This window comes from Hippocampus zosterae, chromosome 9, assembly GCF_025434085.1.
Source record: "Hippocampus zosterae strain Florida chromosome 9, ASM2543408v3, whole genome shotgun sequence".
NCBI lineage: Eukaryota > Metazoa > Chordata > Actinopteri > Syngnathiformes > Syngnathidae > Hippocampus > Hippocampus zosterae.
The window spans coordinates 10,695,245-10,718,636 of NC_067459.1; the positions used below are offsets into that span (position 1 = coordinate 10,695,245).

At 40.6% G+C, this 23,392-nt stretch overlaps 1 protein-coding gene across 2 annotated transcripts in view; it reads left to right on the plus strand.

Moving 5' to 3' along the window:
* Positions 1–23,037, plus strand: part of tox2 (TOX high mobility group box family member 2) — a 112,179-nt gene extending 89,142 nt beyond the window's left edge. The window contains exons 5-10 of one of the 2 annotated variants that reach the window (XM_052075842.1): positions 1,270–1,566; positions 3,157–3,387; positions 10,357–10,437; positions 17,797–18,207; positions 18,557–18,702; positions 20,092–23,037. In XM_052075842.1, the coding sequence (XP_051931802.1) occupies positions 1,270–1,566; positions 3,157–3,387; positions 10,357–10,437; positions 17,797–18,207; positions 18,557–18,702; positions 20,092–20,140 (1,215 nt within the window). In that variant the 3' untranslated portion in view covers positions 20,141–23,037. The remainder of the gene's footprint in view (positions 1–1,269; positions 1,567–3,156; positions 3,388–10,356; positions 10,438–17,796; positions 18,208–18,556; positions 18,703–20,091) is intronic. The other variant, XM_052075843.1, reaches the window with a different exon arrangement.
* The last annotated feature ends 355 nt before the right edge of the window (positions 23,038–23,392 follow it).

Sequence of the window (23,392 nt, forward strand, 5' to 3'; positions counted from 1 at the left end):
GCGCGAACAAATGCTTGCTCATCGTTTTCTGATTGAGTAAATTGGCAAATGTTTCCCCATTTATGGCTGCATTAAAAGCATGCCTTCTTGCATTCTGTCTCGACGCATCTCAGAGGAAAGTATTTGATGTGCTTATTGTTCGCGGTTTTTGCAAGAGGCCTTTTAAAAGCTCTAAGAGCACGAAGCGGTGGGAGTTCTTCTGTGAGAACCCTTGAAGGGAAAAAGAAGGCTGAAGCGCATTCTCCGTTGTGCTTAAATTCAATCTGTGGACCAAACAATGCTGGCAAAACTGACTGAAGTGTTGCGCAGCCTGTAGCGTTCGGCAACTAGTTTTCATGAGGGACCGAGCGTAAGCACGCTGGTTTTGCTGCAATTCAAAATTGAAATCGCAAGCGAATGTTGCATGATTAACAGCCAATCAGAAATGCACATGAGCTTTCACCAGTAAGAGACCTACCAAACTGTAACAATATACAGTTGATATTCACTGTGTTTTATAATAATAATTACCTTCGATTTATAATTTCATGTGTACCCGCAGTTAGTCAGCAAAGCACAGAGAGTCTCTGTCTCTGAAAAGCACTGGTGCAGTCAGTGAATGGGGGCGATCAATCATCGTCAAAAGACTCTCAAAATATCCCCCCTCTCTCCTTTATTTTTGCCTGTTTCCTCTCTTTGTGTCAACCCACTTCCTTGACAATTGTACCATGTTTTTGTGGTTCCATTTTTTAAAAAAATCACTTAGTCACTTAGATTGGCTGTGGAAACTCAAAACCCCGATACATGGTGTGTCGCTGTAATTTTTGGAGAGCAATTTCAATGCAATGAACAGGATGAATGAAAAGATTCACAGGCATAAAATCGAACATGCAGACAGAAATGTCCATTTTAGCCAATGCTGGATACCATCGGGTTAGTGTATGTGTCAATGTTTGCGATTTTCATTGCTTCCAAAAGAACATGAGGTATACTTATGACATGAATCACCTTATCCCCAGATGAGTACTTTGTCCTCATGTGAAACCCATTGAAAAAATATCCCAACAGTACCCCACAACCTCCGTTCAGTGAAACACTTATAGTATCGTAAGAGGGTTTCTTCCCTCTGTCCACTCCCATTAGTTGATCAAATTCATGATTTAGCCTCTCTCAAAGCGACCAATGCCATCACCTCATCTATTTGCATATTTGGCTGATTGGCATTTACATATTCATGGGCTGCAGAGAAGATGATACTGTGGTAAAGCTGGTCTTCTTCTCTCACCCCAGATGCACGAGATGGCTTTGCACCGCCACCACCACCTCCACCAACAACAGCAACAACACCATCACCACCACCAGCAGCACCACCCGGATGGCGTTTGTTACGACCCCGCCCGTAACCACCCCCTGATTAACCGCTCACCTCCGATACGATCCAACCCAATGAGCGCGCTGTCCCAGCTGAATCCTCAGCTGGGTCGGAGCTCGCTTCCCCACGGTTCTCCCTCGCCTCCCGGAAGCAAATCGGCCACACCTTCCCCCTCCAGCTCAAATCAGGAGGAGGAGACTGATCCTCATTCAAAGGTATTGACATGGCTCACGGTAGCAAACCTGAAGGTGTGTCGTGGGGACTTTTTGTCCAATTCAGTGTTTTGGGAAGGGTGTTCAACGCAGTTTGGATCTATCGAATGAATAACTAAAGATCGAGTTTGCCAGACGTTATCTATTTTCTAACATTGTTAAAATTGGGAAAGTCTACATGCTTTCACCTATTCAGTAGTCTCAACTTCAGTTTGCTATATTCTTACTGTATTTGGCCGGCTGGCACATCGATCTGTCATCCAAAGCAAGCTGGAAAAAAAATCACATCTTATACTCTGTACTACAATGTGCCTCATTGCTGGAATGGTTACCTGGTGATCATGGTATGCTTGTAAAAAGAAAGTGGATGTGTATGAGATATCAATATTTTAGTTGCTCATGGCGTCATTCCAAGCAGCACAACGGAGTCGTGTTTCGCATTTTTGGTTAGCTTGTTCTACTGGTTCTCGAAACCAGTGATTTCCAACTTGGATTGATCCAAGGCAAATATTTTGAAGTTTGAACAACCGCACGGCACATCACCAAACAAAATTGTAACAAAAAGAGGACCCATACATCAATTTCATACTTTTTGCCGTCAAATAGAAGATTATTCAAGTCTTCATGATTTATTTATTTATTTATTATCACGATAATTTGCTGGCATAGATAGAGGGACAAAAGACATTATTTATTATTTTTTCAATAACTAAGTGAAATTTCATAATTTGCCGCGGCACACCATTAGAGCTCTCACGGCACAGTTGTTGGGAACCACTGCTCTAAACAGAAGCTCCTTAATTGAAGACTCGAATTTAGCCTTGCAATGGAATGTGAGTGTGAATGGTTGTTTGTCTGCGCTGTGTCCTGCGACTCTCTGGCGACCAGTCATGGGTGTCCACCATTTGTCTCATTAGAAGTTTGGCAAACAATGCTAATTGTTCTCCTGCTTCTTTTGCTAACAAAAGAAGCTGGGATAGACTCCAGCTAAGAAAAATGGATTGATGGATAATGCAAATCCATCAATATATATTATTGGGCCCAGATGATGATCTTGAAATGCACCTCGGGCTATCCCGGAGGATGGTTTTTATTTGATTTGTTTTTTGCATGCGTGCTAAATTGTAAGGTGGTTGTCATAAATTGCCTATTGGCCAACATGTATGAGTGAATGTGCTTTGTTTTCGTCAGAGAACACACTGAGCTTCACATACATGGAGGGATGCAAACGAGCGCTTGGCACTCTTAACACTATTAGACATTAGAAGAGCAAACCATCCCGGAATATTTCCCCTTCTCCGTGTGTGCGAATAAAAATGATTAGCATCTCTCTCGCTGTCTCTATCGGTAAGTAATTCCATTTGCGCTCTCCACTCCTCTTGTGAGACCAGCATCAAAGCTGGAGCAGATCCAGCAGGTGATTTAAAATTCCTCTTGCCCAGAAATGTCCAATTTTTTAAATGTATTTATTGCGTCATGCTGGTTGAGCACCAGGCCAGTATTCCGCTTAAGAGTTCAACAGAACATAGTGGATGAGGAGGCTTTTTTTGAAACTGTGATTTTAAACGCTTTGTTTTTTTTGCTTTTTCCCAGATGACCGGCGAAAAACGGCCATCTTCTGAGATGATGAAGCCCAAGCCCAAACCACAGAAGAAAAAGAAGAAGAAGGACCCCAACGAACCCACCAAGCCCGTGTCCGCGTATGCGCTATTTTTCAGGGACACCCAGGCGGCCATCAAGGGGCAGAATCCAAACGCCACGTTTGGTGATGTATCCAAGATTGTGGCTTCCATGTGGGACGGGCTCGGAGAGGAGCAGAAACAGGTACGCTCTCTTGGAACAATAAAGCGGCACTATGTAACGCTAACAGAAAATGTAACCGTTTAACACGACCCCGCCCCAAAATTCGTTTGGTATTAACACCTTGTAATTATTTGTGAAAATTCAGCCCTCAAAGTTAGTTTGATTTCGCAACCTGGAATTTGGTAGGACTGTCCATCATGAGTAGACCCACAAAAAAGTCTCAAGAACCTGAGAAAATCATGGGAGATTTTTCAAGGGGTCTTTCAATAACAATCTTAGCCAAAAGATTTTGGCCGATTACTATCAAATTTGAGCCATATATACTAATCAAACGGGTGACTCTAAATTGTGAAGCTTTTCAATTGTGGGCATTGCTGGTGGGGAGAGACCCAGTACTTGTATCCTTTTAGCAATGTAAATTTTTGGTAGACTTGTAAATCCACAAAAAAGGTCTCAAGAAAACATGCCCGAAAAGGCACAAAGCACATGGACTCAACTATTTTTCTTTGCATTGGCCATATCAAGGGGGACTTTGGCTTTTTCCAAGGGTCTTTCAAAAATAAACTTTGCCAAGAAATTTTCTCAATTTGGTATCAATTGAACCACTAATTGGTGCCCAATTTTGGGTTATTTTGATTATTTCTAGTTGCTCTTGAACAGCAAACATTTGTTGATCATTAGCAGACCCACAAAAAAGTCTGAATAAAAAAAAAACACATTGAAAATTTGCCATTTCGGCAATCTCCTGGATCTAAATTTGAACCATGCAATATGAGTAGACCCACAAAAAAGTCTCAAGACTGACGCTTGATAAGACATCTGGTTATAAGCAACCATACTATGGTTATTTCGGCCATTTCTAGGTAAATCGCAGTGGACTTTGATGATTCGTCATAAAACATAATTCAGCCCTTGAAGCATAGAGCTGCTATAGAGCTGTTTTGAAAGCATGAAATCCTGAGCACATAAAATTTAGTTGACATAACTCTCATGAGTAAAGCCACAAAAAAGTATCAAGAAGGCATGTCTGAAAAGCCTTACATAATAAAACAAAATGAAAAACAGGTTGTCTGAGTAAACCCATTTGATGCTCACTGAGATGAAATCCTATCGAAAACGTAACTGATGATTTGACACAAATAGGTTATTTGTAGTTTGAGTAAAAGCTCTCACCTGACTGACAAAAGGCCTCAAGTTGACTGTGTGTTTGTATACCACTGAACGCACTCGAGGTGCCGGACTTTGGAGGCTGTCTGTCGCTTTTATTCGCAGTTAATTTTTGCCGCCTCCACCGCTTCTCCGAGCCATGAATCTTCATTTGGGCGTCTGACACCCCTGAATGTGAATCCCTCATTTCCTGTCCTTTTATTTATATGTGTTGCTGGGTGATTTGATCACGCCGGGGGAATATGCGATTAGCAATTGCATCCACGTCCTTGGTTTGGTCTCAAGGACATCTGCTGAAATGTTATTGTTTGTCACCTTGCTTAACCGTTCCACATGCCGGATGCTTCCAAAAACATTCACGGTGTTACCTCGGAAGAGAGAGGGACAAAAAAGGGGGGAAACCTGCCATTTAATTTTTTTCCCGATTTTGTTTGCTCGTTTCTCACTTTCATCAAACGTGTCACTTCGTCGTCATGCTAATGTCGTTGTTATGGCGAGAAACTGCTTTGTCCATCATTGCAGTGATTGCTCTCTTTCTTGAGCTAACTAGTAAAATCATTCGAATGAATAAAAAAATTATGTCCAGCGTTGCAAATTAACAACATGACAAATTATTATGGCATGAGCCGTAAAAGCTAAAACCAATGCCCACAAATGATCTTTATTGAATCCGTAGATGGGTAGGTAGGCAGGCAGGCAGACAGATGGGTAAATGAATAGACAGACAGAGGATAGAGGAACAAATAGACATTACTTCCATGAGGGAAATTAAGGAAGGAAACAATGCTCATCAGAGAGCTACTGTAGGAAGCTCAATTTGGTGTCCCCCAAGGTTGACTTTAACGACCCATACTGTTTAATCAATTTTGCATTAGATAGGGATGAAACCAAAAAAAACGGCAATTTGAATCAGAAAATCAATTTTGAATCGGGTTGGAAAACCCCTAATGTAAAATGACAACAAGAAACTCATTGCATCATCCGTTAACAAAATGAGCCGTACCATATCAAATCGAATCGAAATCCCCCTGAATTGAACTAAATCGAATCGTTCAACTTTAAAATGAAGCCGTCCTTGAATCGTATCGCACCCCATGTATCGAAATACGTATCAAATTATCTATTATAGGAGAGGTGCACACCCCTGATAGCTAGATGGATTCATTGCTGTTTACTTCTGATATTGTACAACACAGATGTTCTAACACTAGGGCCCACAAATAATCATCAGGAAACTGTTTGAAGGATATAATGTGTACTGTAATAAAGTAAAACACAATGAGTAAATAATTAAATCAGTACCATTCGCTCCTGATGTAGCTGGATGGTGTGTTCAAGGACACTGTCAATGGCTCTGTGTTAACAGCATTTTCCAATTAGCTGTCGTGCGCTGTTATTTTCATTCAACATGACAAAAGTTTCTTTGTTGTGGCCGTTATCTCTTTGCGATTGTATAGTCGACAGTGTTGTCCTTGAGTTTTCTTCTAAGCATGTTTATGTTTATACTTGCCTTTTTTGTTATTAAAAACACCATATTTTCATCTTATTAATTCCCAGAGGCTTTTGCGCTGCTAGATCAATGCATTATTTGGGTTGTTTTTGTCCTCAAGGTTACGTCATTTTAAAGCTGCCCCAGAAACCACTAAACCATTTTCTTTTGTTTTCGGTTAAGATTAAGATATGTTTTGGGGGGGTTTGTTTTGTTTTTGCTGTTTTTTTTAAGCACAGGAAAGACCGTGGCAAGTGAAGTCTTGTGAAGGTTGTGGTTAGATATTACAGTACGCAGATCTTAAACGTCTCCCTACTAAATCTGTTTTCTGTAAATTCTTTGTACTTCTCTCTGTTTATGTTATTATCTCTGATTGTGGGGGCATCAACATGCCGAAAAACTGACCAGTCTGGCAAGTGTGTGAATCTTGGTGAAAATGTCTGCATTTCAGAGTTACCCAACACAGCCCTGCAAAAGTGATTAACGAGCACCCACTGCAATGTTTCGGGGAAAAAAATATCCCCCAATAGCACTGTCACCGATTGACGTGAATTTATATATATATATATATAAATATATATATTAGAGCTGTCAGTTTAGCGCGTTTTTATTGGCATTAATTTAAATGAATTTTAACGGGATTCATTTTTTTCTCGCGAGATTAACGCGGCACACATCACAAGCGGATGTTACTTGTTTGGAACTATTTTGTGTGGAAGGTTACAGTGTCCTGCGTCCATATAAATAGAGCGGGTGGAGCTTCTCTGTGTTTGTCTGACAGTGGTAGCGACCTAGCGAAAACGTGTCCAGTGTTGTCATTCGAAATGAGGTCTACACAAAAACTGTAGAGAGACTTCCGCACAAGAAGGACCAACACAATCAACATAGCCTGACTGTGTTAGGGGGAGTGACCCCCCCCCCACCCCTTTCAGAATGGTTTGCCCCAGCAGCACGGGAGAAGTGCGTGCGCTTTTTTGTACGGCGGGCAGTTTTGAATACAGCGGCACATAATGAACACTGGTGTCGGTGTCTCGTTATTCTTCAACAAACATACAGAAACAGACTGCTGTGTTCAAAGTAAACTTGCATGTAAAATATGCAACCATGGTTTAAATCTACTATAGGCTGAGTACTGTACTAGTTTACCTTAGATGTGCACTTTATAATGTTATATTGCTCTGTTTTGATTTTATAAAAAAAAAGCTGTTAAAGCAGCTGTTGTGTGACAAAATATTGTTTTCACTGTTGTTGATGGACAGTAATATTGTGTGAGAGATTATGTGTGAATAACTGCTCCAAGTGTTCATGTAAAATTGAAAATCAAAATTGTTATTTCAGTAAATATTTGCATTTGGCACGTAGAAAACTGATTCATGATTCCATGTTGATGAGAGCATTAAAATGGGGAAAAATAGGACAAAAAATGTAAAAGGAAATTCAGAAACGATAAAAAATGTGTGAGTAATCACGATTATTTTTTTGTCCATTTGAGTTAATTATGACAGTTGCATTTTTAATTAGATTAAATATTTTAATCGTTTGACAGCTCTAATATATATATATATATGTATGTATATACTGTATATGTACATACTGTACATAGACACACACGCACACCATACTCCTATACAGAGAGAGAGAGAGAGAGAGAGAGAGAGAGAGAGAGAGAGAGAGAGAGAGAGAGAGAGAGAGAGAGAGAGAGAGAGAGAGAGAGAGAGAGAGAGAGAGAGAGAGAGAGAGAGAGAGAGAGAGAGAGAGAGAGAGAGAGAGAGAGAGAGAGAGAGAGAGAGAGAGAGAGAGAGAGAGAGAGAAAAAGTGGATTTTCTCTTGGTTTTTTCCAAATGGAGAAGTGTTTTGTCTGTGAAACTTGATGATGGCCAAGGAAAAACGTGTGCGAGGGCCTGTTCATCACAGCTTTAATCGTCCGTTGAGATTGTTTCTTCTTCACGCCCAAGGCTCATCACTCAGCTGGCTGTCAGCAGGGTGCAACGTTATTGTCTCCTGTAATTAAGTGCTTATCAAACAAGCGCATTTCATTAAGCTACAATTAAGAGGCTAATTCCAGCGGCGCACCTCTGTGTCGGGGCGGCGACGGTGGCGTACGTTCGCCTCTTGCGGCTTTAATTCGCCCTGACCCACAACCTCCCGACATCAGCTAATGAAGCTACTCTTTTTGTGGTGATTACACATCCTTAGGCAGGGGTAATTTATTCAACAGAAAGTCAGCGTCGCTTTGCAAATCGTTAGCGATGTTGAAATTAATTTGAAACGAAAGCTGCTGGGAGTCGTTAGAGACGTTCATTTTAAGTGGCTGCACCAACTTTTTTTTTTCCACTCCTACGGCCCACCTACGGTTTTGAACTGTCATTTACATCTTAGCCATTGTGGTAAGCATAAATAGACACATCATGCCTGCTTATTAACTTTAATGAACAACTTTGAGCTGTAACGCTAGCGCTGACGCTAGCGGTAACACAGCATGAGAGATGTCCTGGATGCTACGTCACTGTCCAAGACCACTAAATTAGACTAGAATTACACACCCACAACATTGTCCCTATGATACTGAACCAGGAAATGCACATGTGCGTATGGCTGAATAAAATCAGTCAAAAATAAATCAGTCAAAATAGAAATGTAAAATGTATTAAGTATGCAAGCCTGAGATAATTTCATTCGAGTCGGCATGTTTGGAATCGGCGATAACCATTGAAGGTTTAAATTCAATTTCTTCCCAAAAATCTTCTTAATAGTCTTCTGTCGTGAAAGGTAAAGAGTCATCTTGTAAATAGAGCTGAGTGAGAGGATAAACATCAGCTATTTGGGCGGGAGATTGTGTCCACCTGGTTTGCCGAATGTGTCTCTACGTGTTTGTTTCTGTTAGTAGTGGCTGACAGCCGACGCGACATGTGCTGTCGTAGCGCATGAATGCTTAATGGTTATTCGAGACCACCTCCTGGAAAGAAAATACCCCCCCACCCGCCGAACACAGCGCTCTGGAGAAGGAACACTCTTTAGCCATGACAACTTCACTTCATGAAACCACACTGAAAAAAATGAGATTTAGGTGCAAATCTGATCAAAACATCTTTTGATTTGCATCCATTGTTAACATTATGTAAATCATTTTACATACTACATGGTAGGGGTGAGGAACTTTGAAGAGTTATGTCATCAGATACTGAGTCAGTTAGCTAGTTACCTGAGCAGTTTTTAGTATGTTCGAGCAAAATCTTCATGTGCGTGAGCGAAGTCGAGTTCTACTGAGCTTGCTGACTCCACAAACTGTGAAGTGACAGAATGCAGCCAATCAAAGAAGCACTTTGACTGACGAATAAGGATGCGCCGGTAAATAAAAAAAAAAGAGTACCAGTAATAGCCGACTGGATGTTCATCCATTTTCTGAACTACGTACCTTCTCTTAATCGGTTCGCGGTACTACTGGAGGCTAGCCAAGCCGTCTACAGGTGGTACGGAGCCCCCAAGGTGACATGGATTGAAGTGGATTAAAAAAAAAAAAAAAAAACTAAATGGCGAGGTGACATGTTTTTTAATGTGTGTTTATGTACTTTCGGATCATATTTTGGGTGAAAAAAAGCAACAAAAATGGAACATTCATTTCATTCCCTTTTTTTTAATTTAAATTTGTTATTTTACTAAACGTGGACTCAGGAGTCTGTAACTAGTTCCTTGCCGAGGTTGTCAACTTTTAAGGCTGAAGGTTCCCGTCACCAGTCCTGTTTAGAAATATTTGGCAACTATCAGCACAGAGTCGGAAGACTCTAGTCTTCTTTGTGTATGTGAAGTCATGTGAGATCACACGAGAGCACCAGTGTTGGAAGAGAATCTTTGTGTACGGAGCATCCCCAGCGCTACACCCGAGCTACGGGGTGCTATCACCCAGTCAGAAATCTGTCAAGCCACTCCCTCAGCCCCTCAACCAATTTATGTACAGGTATTTATTTAGTTAAGTAGTTCAACCTTTGACAAGTAGGTTAATTACCCAGTCGGCCAATTAGGTAGTCAGATAGGGAATAGTCTCGTGAGTTCGGAGACTAGTCAGTGAGTTACTACCAGTAGATGACTCTGCGGGTCAGTTGGTGAGTAAGATGTCAAACCAGTTGGTTTAATGAGCTAGTTATTTGGCAAGTTGGTTAGTCAGTTAAAGCCTCAGTCATCAGGTGTTATCTGGCTAGTTTGTTAACAGGATAGCATACTCATTCAACCAAATGTAGCATTGTGATACATAAGTAACACCCGTTAAGTGTGTTGACCTTGTGATGTGTGCTCATTTTGTAATCAGCTGTCATTCTTGTTGTTGTTTGTTCTCCCAGAACTACAAGAGGAAAACAGAGGCAGCTAAAAAGGAGTACCTGAAAGCCTTGGCTGCCTACAGAGCCAGTCTCGTTTCCAAGGTAACAGTGTGTGTGTGTGTGTGTGTGTGTGTGTGTGTGTGTGTGTGTGTGTGTGTGTGTGTGTGTGTGTGTTTGGTCCAAACAGTCAGCCGTTCGTCTCCAACAGAGGAGGAAAAAAAATGCGCTGCTCAAAAATATCTGTCTTGTTCCGACACGTTTCATCATTTAGCGCTCTTGGGCCAACCGCCTCGCTTGGGTTTTCACGCCACTGGGGGGTGGGGTGGGGGGGCGCTGGGGGGGTTGAACACTTGAAGAATCCCAAGAGTTTGGAATTAGGGCCCATTCATCTTTATTTACTCCTGTCAGGATCACTCACTGAAAGCATTCCATGATACGGAATGTAAGGAGAGACGAGGTAAAGCGTTTCGGAGGCACGGTGGACCCTTGACGCTATTTGCAGGTGAATTGAAATCAAGCGAAATGTCAATTCATCTTTACAAACAACAATATGTTTCCATCAAGACATTGAGGACACTCATGTCCAAAAAAGGTCAAGTCAAGTCAAGAGTATTTTTCGAGCACTTTCAAACAGCCATCGCTGCATACAAAGTGCTGTACATGGAGCAATTTAACATGCACAATAAACAGTAAGACAAATCGGTAATAAAGGCGGTAGAAAGCACCAAGCAGTAAAATCAAGGACAAATCTAAGTCAATACAAAAAAGGCCAATACGAAGATGAGTTCTTTTGTAGAAGGCGTTTTCGCCGCATTGGGCGGATTTCCCCCATGTCCGCAGGTCACCGGCGCCCGCGAGGTGCAACCGCAGGCCTTCCGAAGGGCCCTCGCCACGTTCTAATCGCCATCTGATTCCCATTTCCTGCGAGTCCCCTTGGAAGTTGTCGCGGAGGAAGGAAGTCGCGTCGCTCGGGCCTCTCCATTTGACGATACAAATCTGAAGGGAATTGAAATAATTGCTGCGACCGCCTCGGCCAATCAGGTGTAATCTCGGGATGAGCTTCGGGGCAGGCAGCACCGTCTCGTTTTTTTGGGGGGGGGGGGGGGTCGGTCTCATCACCGAGATCTCGGCTCACCTCCGTTTGATGCCGTGCGTTTGCTGCATGCACGTCAGCCACTGCGGCTGATGGATCAAGATGCAGCATGCAAACAACAACAACAATAACAAATAATGGAGAGTTTTGTTGTTGTTGTGGTACGCAAGCCAGACCAGTATTTTGCAAAAAAATAAAAATAAAAGCAACTTTTGACTCCAAAGGGAAAGAAAAATGGTGGATTTAATATGCATGTTGTGCCTGGTTGTTGCTTGATGTGTCAATCACTTTGCAGTTGCGACGGTCCTTTATTATTTTCCCTTTAATTCTGTCTTCCAGTATTTAAAATTGGATTAGTCAGTGACACGTTGTCAGTGCGACGGGCTTTCGAGCCGAGCGTCGGCTCTCTTCCGTGTCTTCTGCATCTAGCCCCGCTCTCTGTAGTTACTTTGTTATATTTTCATCGCCAAAGACTTTTACTCGCGTGTCATGTCTGCTTCTGGGTCCTGATTCTGCTCCTCACGTGACAGCGTCGTTTTGTTCATTCCAAACACATTTGTTCTTGATTTTACTGCTTGGTGCTTTCTACCGCCTTTATTACCGATTTGTCTTACTGTTTATTGTGCATGTTAAATTGCTCCATGTACAGCACTTTGTATGCAGCGATGGCTGTTTGAAAGTGCTCGAGAAATACTCTTGACTTGACTTGATTTGTTTGTTTCAAAATAAAATTAAAGCTAGAAATTAGAGTCTGTGACGCAAGCTAGGCAAGTCATCGTTTGCTCCAGTTGCAACAGACGTGACACATTGATACGACTCACTTGTATTCTTTGGCGTTCGACTCAGCATGACTTAGATTTGTTCTTGATTTTACTGCTTGGTGCTTTCTACCGCCTTTATTACCGATTCGTCTTACTGTTTATTCATTCATTCATTCATTCATTCATCTTCCGAGCCGCTTGATCCTCACCAGGGTCGCGGGGGGTGCTGGAGCCCATCCCAGCTGTCTTCGGGCAGTAGGCGGGGGACACCCTGAATCGGTTGCCAGCCAATCGCAGGGCACACAGAGACGAACAACCATCCACGCTCACACTCACACCTAGGGACAATTTAGAGTGTTCAATCAGCCTGCCACGCATGTTTTTGGAATGTGGGAGGAAACCGGAGCACCTGGAGAAAACCCACGCAGGCCCGGGGAGAACATGCAAACTCCACACAGGGAGGCCGGAGCTGGAATCGAACCCGGTACCTCTGCACTGTGAAGCCGATGTGCTAACCACTGGACTACCGGGCCGCCGTCTTACTGTTTATTGTGTATGTTCGATCGCTCCATGTACAGCACTTTGTATGCGGCGATGGCTGTTTGAAAGTGCTCCAGAAATACTCTTGACTTGACTTGACTCAAGAAATGTTTTAAGAAAAAAATAAAAAAATCGTCAAATTGCAGCACAATCAAAAATCGGCCTCCAATTTTGGGACACTTTTGGGACACTCCAACTTTTGTATTGTGTATCTCTTTTTTTTTTTGGTTTGCTTTAGCATGTCAACCAACCTGAACCCTGACCTGTTTTCTGACATATCTGACTGACGGCAAAGGCAAATTGTTTGTGGCGTACTCGGGTTTGTGGGCTTGTGGCGCGCATTCATCAGCACTTGGGCGTCTCCTTTATGACCATTCTTGGGATGCCGCACGTGGCGTCGCCGTGTTGCGCTCGCGAGTCAACGTATACGGCGAGGCAGCGTGAGAACCGCGCGTGGGCGAGCTGCTCCCGTCTTCTCATGCGGTATGAAGGTGATTTTTTTTTTTTTTTATAATCGCCTCCTGAAAGGCCACGGAATGGACCAAGGATTCAAACTCTCTTTTCACACTCAGGTCATCTGCGCTGTGGTGCGCGTACAATCGGATCCTCGTTTTCGTACTTCGAGGGACTGTTTCATCATTTCCAACTTATTCCTGGTAACAAAGACAACTTGATTGGGAAACAAAGAAAGGAGAGGAGGAGTTTAAACCGGGGGGGAAGCAAAACTCAACCACTGGGATCATGTGGTTGCAAAAGTGCACACCCCCCACCCCACCCCACAACTGGCGACATGCGTCTGTTTTTGACCCTAAGTTTTCAATTTTAGGGTCATGATTGAATTGTTTTTTTTTGGTCTATTTGGCCTATTGGGCCACCATTTTTGTTCGTTGAATGTTGTACAGTAAGTATAGTAAGTCTTATTTCAAAAGACGGGTGACATAAAAGCGCATCGGCAAGCTCCACAGAAGTTTGTTGGAAGAGGGCGGACATCTCAAACGGTGCAGGACAGCGGCCCTCGAGGACCCGATTTGCCCACACCTGTCTTACGGTGTGAGCCTTTGCTTTTTTTTTTTTTTCTGTCCATCGTATGTTGAGGCTTTCATGTAGACAACGTGTGAGTGGGTGTGGGTCTCTCTCTCTCTCTCTTTTTGGGAGGAAGAGCAGAGGAGGAGGGCTTAGGGTTAGCATGTACACACATAAACATCCTCCGGGTAATGGGAGTCATCCTGGGAATATTTATCTTTGCTGGTAATGCAAAGAGGCAGCCAACCTCCAATCTGGCTCTTGGCTATTTTCCCTGAAATTTCCCAAATGGGAGGAGGGAGAGAGGTGGGGAAAGTGGAAGGAAGGAAGGAAGGAAGGAAGGAAGGAAGGAAGAAAGGAAGGAGGAAGTGGCAAAGTCAAAAGATGATTCAGGACTCGTCTGGTCCGTGACATCCTTAAGTGTGAGCGTATGTCTTGGGATAGGAAACTTCGGGTGTTTGTGTGTGTGTGTGTGTGTGTGTGTGTGTGTGAGGGTGTGTGTGTGTGTGTACATGCATGTGTATCTGGAGGTCATGTCTTTGATATACATGGGTCAGCAGTGATATAAAGGATGATAAATTAGACCATGAGAAGGAAGCGCAAGCATTTGCTGCACTGAGGTGTTTGTACTTGTGTGAACTGCCTGCCATACTTCACTTGAGTCTAGAAAACAAGGCTGGCTTTCTCCATTTTTCCACACACAATGATGCAAATAAGTAATCCATTAAAATCATGAACATCAACAAATACAAAAACTACTTCTCTAGATAAGTCATTTTGTTCTGTCATTTTCTAAACGAATACTGGTAGTTATAACTTATCAAGTTATAGTATATATAGAGTGATTTATTTATATAATATCCTGACAAAATACAGTCAATGATAAATAGCACATCAATATACCAATATACATATTTATCATACGCACACACACACACACACATAAGATTAAGAAAACCTTTATTAGTCTCGCAATGGAGAAATTCCCAATTCACAGCAGCAAAGTAATTAAAGGAAGATGTAGAATAGATAGATAGATAGATAGATAGATAGATAGATAGATAGATAGATAGATAGATAGATAGATAGATAGATAGATAGATAGATAGATAGATAGATAGATAGATAGATAGATAGATAGATATGGAAGGGAAGATTTTCAATTTTTTTATGATTTCAAAAATAGTAGCATGCCACGCATCAGAATACTTTTTTTTTAAATCTGCGTTTGCACGTGTGGCTTCCTCATGAAACATTTTCAGACCTTGTCTCCCGAAGCGCAATCATTCCTCCTGCATTGTTTTCTTTCCAAAGGCGACTCCAACTAACATTTCCATACTAAGCCCCACCCGTCCGCGCCGCACCTCGTTTCCTCTTCTCGAAACAAGCACCTTGATTGAGGCATGAATAGTTCATTCATCAGCCTCTTGACAGTGGGCTTTGAGCTTTCGGCTCAAAGCCGCTTGTCGAAGCTCAATTACGCCTTGATTGACGCTATACATTAAGAAGATTGCCAGTCAAAAATAAAAACTTTGTCAGCCAATCAGACAGCGAGATGATTGAAAGGAGTCTTTTGACTGTAAGTGGATGTGGCGGTAATTGTGACTGCGCATCCTCGCCGTGCACCTGTTGCCTTTTTCTTTTTTTATGTTTCGTCAACAAATGTCGCTAACTACTTTCTGACTTGAAGAAACTAGATTAAAAAAAAATATTTTCACCATTACCGGTTAAAAAATGACTCTGAGCCTTGGATGATTTTCCTCGGGTGAATCGGAAATCGATTGAATGACCGATCCTCTTTTAAGTAAAAATTCCTGCCGCCATATTTCTTAGTTCACTATTTCATTTTCCATTTGGCTCTGCGATCACCTCTCCATCCCTCCATCCATCCATTCCTTCATCCCTTTGCATTGATTATTCCGAGGGAAGAGAGTCGGGGGTGTAGATCACTCTACCCCGTTTGACATTTAATGAGAAGGAGCGCTTGGATGTCACACACACACACACACACACACACACACACGCACACACACACACACACACACACACACACGCACATATAAAAGGTTTGAAGGAAGAGATAAGACTTGACACACGTTTGCGTGTGTGTTTATAGAGTTGAGGTGTTCATTCATTCCAGCTTTTTATCAATACCTAGCTATCTTATCTATCTTTCTTTGGATCACACAAATTTGTTGTACCTTTCATATCATGAAAATGTTTTGAAACAAACAAGGCTTATGGATGAGGAAATCTACATCTCAAAATAATTGAGATTCTTTATTAGCCCTTATTGCGAATTGTATTTAATATTCTTGTTCATTATAAAAATATATCTGGTATTGTTATGGTAAAATAACAGCAATTGGTAAGACTGTAAAATTTGATACAATTGTACATTTTTAATTCAGTTTTATTTTTGATTGAATGTTTGGAAACAAAAAATGACATTTTTAATGCAGCTTTTCCAAAAGCCAATTATAGAAAATTATGCTGTATGCAGCAATTTAAATATTTGTCTTATTATTTTTTATTCTATTTTTATTTTATTTTTAAAGTTTTTTAAGACCACTTAAAACAAATGATTGTTTTATATTTATTATTTATTTGCTTATTTATATACTGTATATGTTTTTTACATTGTTGAGACCTGCTACATTATTTGGGCATTAGTCATACAAATATACATATATACTCTCTGTGTGTGTGTGTGTATGTGTATATATATGTGTGTATGTGTGTATATATATATATATATATATATATATATATATATATATATATATATATATATATATATATACATACACACACACACACAGTATATGAATGTGAATTTGTGGCAAAATGTAGATGGATACATTTAATTGTACCTAGTATTCTATACATAAATTTCGGTGATACAGTATCACTCCTTCATGGACCATATTTAACTACATTACTTCAGCAAAAATGACCAAATTAAATGTTTTATGATTTAAGTACTTGAACATACATCTCTGGATTGCAAGCATATTTCACTCCATTACCAGGCACACAATTGCGAAGTAAATATATTACAGTGTTAATAATGTTTCATTCAGTGAGCGAATGTGGGTGTTGTATGTTTAGTTTTTGTGTATATATAGAAAGGAGAAAAAAAGGAGTGAACAGCACTAGCGCTGGCAGAGAGATGTGATTGTTTGTTGGAACAATGGAGCGTACTGCTGGTCGCGCTTAGTTGCCTTATGCTGGCACGCCGCCTCACGCTGGCGTGTTTCACACCATTGAAACTTTGCTGTTACAATATCACAACACGAGGACAGTTTTGGCTCACATGGAGCGAGTCAAGTCAAGACAATGCACTCATTTACAGGACAGACTGCGCTGCTTCAAGCTTGTGGAAATATTTTTACTAAAATGAGGCCAGTTTCACAGTCACTTGCAAAATTTGCAAATCTGTCCTCAAATATGAGAAAAGCACAAGTACTATGAACAGCCATCAGAAAAAAAAACAGAAGCCCTGATGGAGCAGTGAGAAGACAATATACTGTAGCATCTGCTGACACAATGAAACAGGCATGTTTTTGTCAATCAACTTTTTATTGTACAAATGAACAATTAACGACACCAAAGAAAACATCCAACCAGAGTAATAGTCAGCGTTTGTACAAAACCTTTCCGATTCTACTTAGAAACTAAAAAGGCCCCTAGAACATGTGAAATGGGTTGGGGGTAAATCAACTGTCGTGGAAACAATGCTGGTTTCATATTCTGTGGTGAATCATCCAAATCAACTTCCATACCCCGCCAACATGTAATGACAAATTTCAAAATCTTATCAATCCAAATTTTGCAGCAAGCAGACAAATTTTGGATGAGTTTGCCTATGAAGAACGTCTGAAAATTGTCAAAATGACCCAAAAATCAAATGAAAATTTTCGATCATGCATTCTTGAGACTTTTTCGTCAGTGCTCTTACTGTAGATGTGCTGACCAGATTTCATGTTGCACTTCTGATGAATGAAAGCAAGCAATTCCAAGTGTTGTTGTTGTCCTCCGCAGACCTACAACGACCCCGTGGAGCCCAAAAGTGCCCAAACAAGCCAAGCGTCTCCTCACATGCTGCCCGCCAACCCCTCTCTGTACAGCGTGCCGCCCTCTCCCCAGCCTTCGTCCCCTTACCTGGGACCGGGGGCTTTCCCCCTCGCCGACCTGCAGAGCTACGCCGGCCACGCCCCCCGCCACGCCCTCTCGCAGACGCTCAGCCAATCGCAGATGCTGCCCAGCATTAGTGCCTCTCCGCCCTCCTCCTTCCAAATCAGCCCGCCGCTCCACCCCCACCAGCAGCTGTCCCTGCACCAGAGCTCGCTGCTCAACCAGCCAATCCGCATGCAGCAGGTCCAGTCCCAGCCAATCATCTCTCACCAGATGGGCCTTCAGGCCTCCCTTCACTCCCCGCCTCCTGGCCAGCAGGTAGCATTCTCTTCTTCTTTGGACGTTCATAAAACTTCAGCGTGACATAATGGATTTTTCCAATTAACTGCCTGATTGATTTTAAAAATATATATTTGGGTCCTTTAACAAAAAACAAAAAAAAAGAATTACGGGTAGATTACAATACTTTGTCCGATAATATTTGTGTTGAGAGAAAAATCTGCAAAATTTGACCAATTTGGGGGAGCGGCAATGTTTGAATGTCATTATCTTTGTTTCATGTTGTAGTGTGTAAAGAAAAATAAAGCAGCACCAAAAAAATCTGCGAATTTGAGCCAACTGGTTCGACCTAAAATGTTTCTCATTCAGCAAGTTCCTCCTTCTTTAGGGCTTTCCCCACCTCCAGTCCGAGTATCAGAAGAGCATTGGGGGACCCCAGTCTCCAGGAGGGTCCGGGGGTCCGGGTCCGGGAGTTCCTCCGGGCCACGAATGGGATGGAGAATACTGCAATCGGGAGTGCGGCAACCACTGCAGGTAAGTGAAAATGGACGGAACACTTTGGGAGGATGCAGCGTTTGCTGTGAGGGTGACATCCTAAATTTTTATTCTGATTATCATTTGTAGTTTTTCTACTAACTTGACCTACGTAGCCCTGGAGAACCCAAGAACCTTTTTCTTCTTTGGAAAATGATCAATTATACATTAAATGGCTGCTATATGTTCACTGAATAACATAATTTGTTTTTTCAAATATTCAATGCTTTAATCCTAATTTCGGATTAGGGCCAAATCTGACCCTTTGGGATTTAAGGGCAGCATTTGAGTAGCAGAATTTATAGGGGTCAAATTTGACCCCGTGGGTTCTCCAGGGTTAAATCAAAAGTGTTCTCATATAAACAGGGGGAACACTGTGTTTTCCCCTGCTATTCACGGGTGATGGAGAGAAAATAGTGAATATCAAATATATATATAATTGATGGGGTTCATAATTGCCCTTACCCTATTAAATTTATATTAAATCTGTTCGCACCTTAAACAAAAGGTTTGCAATACTGCGTGTGTGTGTGTGTATGTGTATATATATATATATATATATATATATATATATATATATATATATATATATATATATATATATATATATATATATATATATATATATATATATATATATATATATATATATATAGTGGATGTAGCAGTCCCAAGTGATGGAAACATCAGGAAGAAGGAACATGAGAAACTCGAGAAATACCAAGGGCTCAGAGAGGAGCTGGAGAGAGCCTGGAAGGTAAAGGTGACAGTCGTGCCTGTGGTGGTCGGAGCACTCGGGGCAGTGACCCCCAAACTAGATGAGTGGTTGCAACAGATCCCGGGAACAACATCGGACATCTCAGTCCAGAAATGTGCAGTGCTGGGAACAGCAAGGATACTGCGCAGAACCCTCAAGCTTCCTGGCCTCTGGTAGAGGACCCGAGCTGAATGAGGGACGGACACCACCCGAAGGGTGAGATGAGGATTTTTATATATATATATATATATATATATATATATATATATAATGGTACTCTTTAATATGGTACTTTATAAAAACATACAGTAATGAGATAATTAAATAGACTGTAAATAAATTCATGTTTTTCGGCACTTTTATCCTTCAATTCACTGGGCATTGGACGGCTCCTTCTGGTGTGCACCTGAGGGCTGTGTAGCACAGAAATGCAGATGTTCAGAGAGAATTTCAGCCTCTCAATAGTAAACCGCAGTAATATGAGTCAGTCTACACAGAGAATCAAAAATGTATTCTTGTAAATTAGTGGAAAATCAAAAATCCCTTTTTTTCTTGCTTGTGTGTTCTTGAAACTTGTCCTGTTTCCGTTTGTGTTCACTGGTCAATTATTTTGCTTATGATATCTTTTGCAGCAGCAGCAGCAGCATGATAGGCAGGGACAAGCCCCTCTACCTCACCTGAACCCCGACTGGAACGTCAAAAGCAGCCACCAATTGGCTCGACCGACCATCTCCTCTCTCCCTTCCCTTTTCCCTTACATACGTGTACATACGTGTACTTAAACATACAAACATGCCACTCCACACCATCGTTTCCTCTCGTGATGGGACTTTTTGGAAGGGACCGGGTGAGGGGCGGGGCGAGGAGGTAGGGGCCAATTCATGTATAAGCACTTACGCGAGGCCCCCATCACCCACTTCCGGTCGCTTTGTGGCAGGCAAGGACGGGTTGTGGACTGCTTGTCCTTTTGTCCCCTCAGGGACCCCATCCAGCTTTAATTAGAGATACTTTGTTGTTGGTGTTGTTGTTGTTGTTGTTACTCATTTTATTTATTTCTGCCTTGCTTTTCCCCACCACCTTTGCTCTCAGAAGATATTTACTTCCACTTTTACGTTTGTTTTTGCTTAAAGGGGACATATTGTGGTCATATTTGACTTTTTAATGGTTGGATACAAAGAGTTGGGTCTCTGGAGTGCCTGTCCACCCATCAAGTGTGAAATTAAACGATCGAATGAATCTTAATGATCAGCCTATTTTCAAAAATCTGCCTGAGCGAGACCTTAAAGCACGTCTGCCCCACTGTGATGTCACAAAGGGGCTAATTTGCATATTAATCACCCCAACATCAAATATCTCCACCAATGATGTAGCAAATTAGCATTAGCACACATTAGCTTCTTACACATAAAAAAATGCTGGGTTGTTTCCGAATCTGCTCGCTGGGGAGCTTTGAATTTTGAGTTGGTTGGATTCATTTTATCTAAGGTTGGGTTAATTATTTTGACTCAGCTTATTGAGATCAGGATTGGATTTAGTTTACTTTTATATATCAGCAGTTTTAAGTGTCAACATAGCATGGCAAGAAATGTACTATAAAAATTTGCTGTAATAATCTGTCATTAAATATTTTGTAAAAAGCTGAGAATTCTCCATTCTTGGGATACACCTGAGACCCATTTAAAATTGTGGGGGAAATGCATAATATGTCTCCTTTAAGGCCCGTTAATTGTCCCTCCACCCCTTCCAAAAAAAAAGCAAAAAAACAAAAACAAAACATGTCTCTTTTTTTCTATTTTAATCATTATTTTCAAATATTAACGACCTGTGGAGGTCCAATGAGCTGTCACACAGTGTGATTGTAAATACAACTTTTATGGGATCAAATGAGGAAATTCACGTAGGGTTTCTTGTCTTTAAAAAATAATAATACATGTAAGTCATTGAGAGCGAGAGAGAGCGAGAGAGACAGAAAGAGAGAGAGCGTGTGTATGTGTGTCTATTTTATTTTTTATTTTTTAAAACTGAATCAACACACATTTCATTATATGGAAGAACATTAAAAAATGAACAATAATAATAATCTTAATGCATTGCCTCAAGTAATTCAAATGACAAAAAAATCATATTTTGTCTCCCATGAAGTCAATTTTAGAATTTACAGTATTTTTATTTTCTTTGTTTTTTTTTTATTTTTGATATTTTTTATTGAGTGTATGATTGACATAAAATGCATTTTACTGAAAAGCATTTTTAAATCCCCTGACCGTTTTAAATTGTGTTACAAAAAAGAAAAACAAAAAAGCCAAATGTGGATATATTATTTGTAAAGTCAGGAATGATAAATAATTTAAATGGTCAACTTTTTCCCCCAGCAGTCAATTACATTTATTTATGAGCAAATTGAATTACTTTTTTCCTCTATTTAAAAATAGATTTCATTTTGTCTAATTTTGCTTTCTGTTTTGTTTGGTTTCTTTGGTTTTATTTTGTTTAGTTTTATTTTACTTTTATTATTTTGTTTTAGTATTTTATTATTAGTTTTAGTATTTTTTTTGTTTTCTTTATTGTTTATTGTATCTTTTGTGGGCGGCCCGGTAATCCAGTGGTTAGCACGTCGGCTTCACAGTGCAAAGGTACCGGGTTCGATTCCAGCTCGGGCCTCCCTGTGTGGAGTTTGCATGTTCTCCCCGGCATGCGTGGGTTTTCTCGGGGTGGTCCGGTTTCCTTCCACATTCCAAAAACATGCATGGCAGGCTGATTGGACGCTCTAAATTGTCCCTCGGTGTTAGTGTGGGCGTGGATGGTTGTTCGTCTCTGTATGTCCTGCGATTGGCTGGCAACTGATTCAGGGTGTCCCCCGCCTACTGCCCGAAGACTGCTGGGATAGGCTCCAGCACCCCCCGCGACCCTAGTGAGGATCGAGCGGTTTGGAAAATGGATGGATGGTTTATTGTTTTTTGTTTGGTTTTGTGTTTGATTTTGTTTTCTCTTTTGTTTAATCTAGTTGTTTTATTTTAATTTGTTTTTAATGTTTATTTTATGTTGATTTATTTTGTTGTATTTTGTTTGTTTGGTTTTATTTTTGATTTTATTTCTTTTAGTTTTATTTTAAGAGAGATTATTATTTTAAGATATTACTTTGCATTTCACGTTTTGTTTCATTCTATTTTGTGGTAGTTTACTAGTTTTATTTTTGTTTTAAGATGTATGTTGTTTTTTTATATTGTTATATTTTGTTTTTTGTTTGTTTTTATTTTAAGTTTAGATTTTGGTTTATTTTTACATGTGTTACATGAGCTTGTTGTTTTTTTATATTCACTTTATTTTCTTCATTTCATTTTGTTGCTTAAGTTTATTTTGTTGGTTTGTTTCAGAGTATTTTAATGTTTTTATTTTATTTTTGTTTAATTTTGTTTTCATGCACCCCGATCTGAGGTCTGCCCTAAGCAAAATGTTCCTATGTCTTTCTTTTGTGCATTTGTAGCTGCTGCAGCATCTCTTTTCTGTCATGATGCTTCTCTTTATTTTCCCAACCTGCATTATGAAGACAATGATAATAAAAAAAATACTGAAAAGTGGCCATATCGCCTGCCATGTTTTCATTTATGTACTTGACTAACCTTCAGATATATTTGATTCCGGTATATTTCGTGCCATTGACTTGGCTCTTCCATTGCAGCAAAAAAATAAATAAATAACAATCAAAAACAAAAGCAGATGTCTAAAAGAGCAAATGTGTTTTGTGTATCAACACAGCCAAACAGAAACTGAAGCAAAAACTGCTTAATTTCAGTCGGTCGGTTGGCTTTATTTCTAAATATGTGCATGTTTATTTTTAATATAGTTTATAGATAAGCTAGCTATGCCACACTTGTTTGACCGAAAGTAGTCATCGTGAACACTTAATAGACTGCAAGTCAAAGTGTTTTGTAT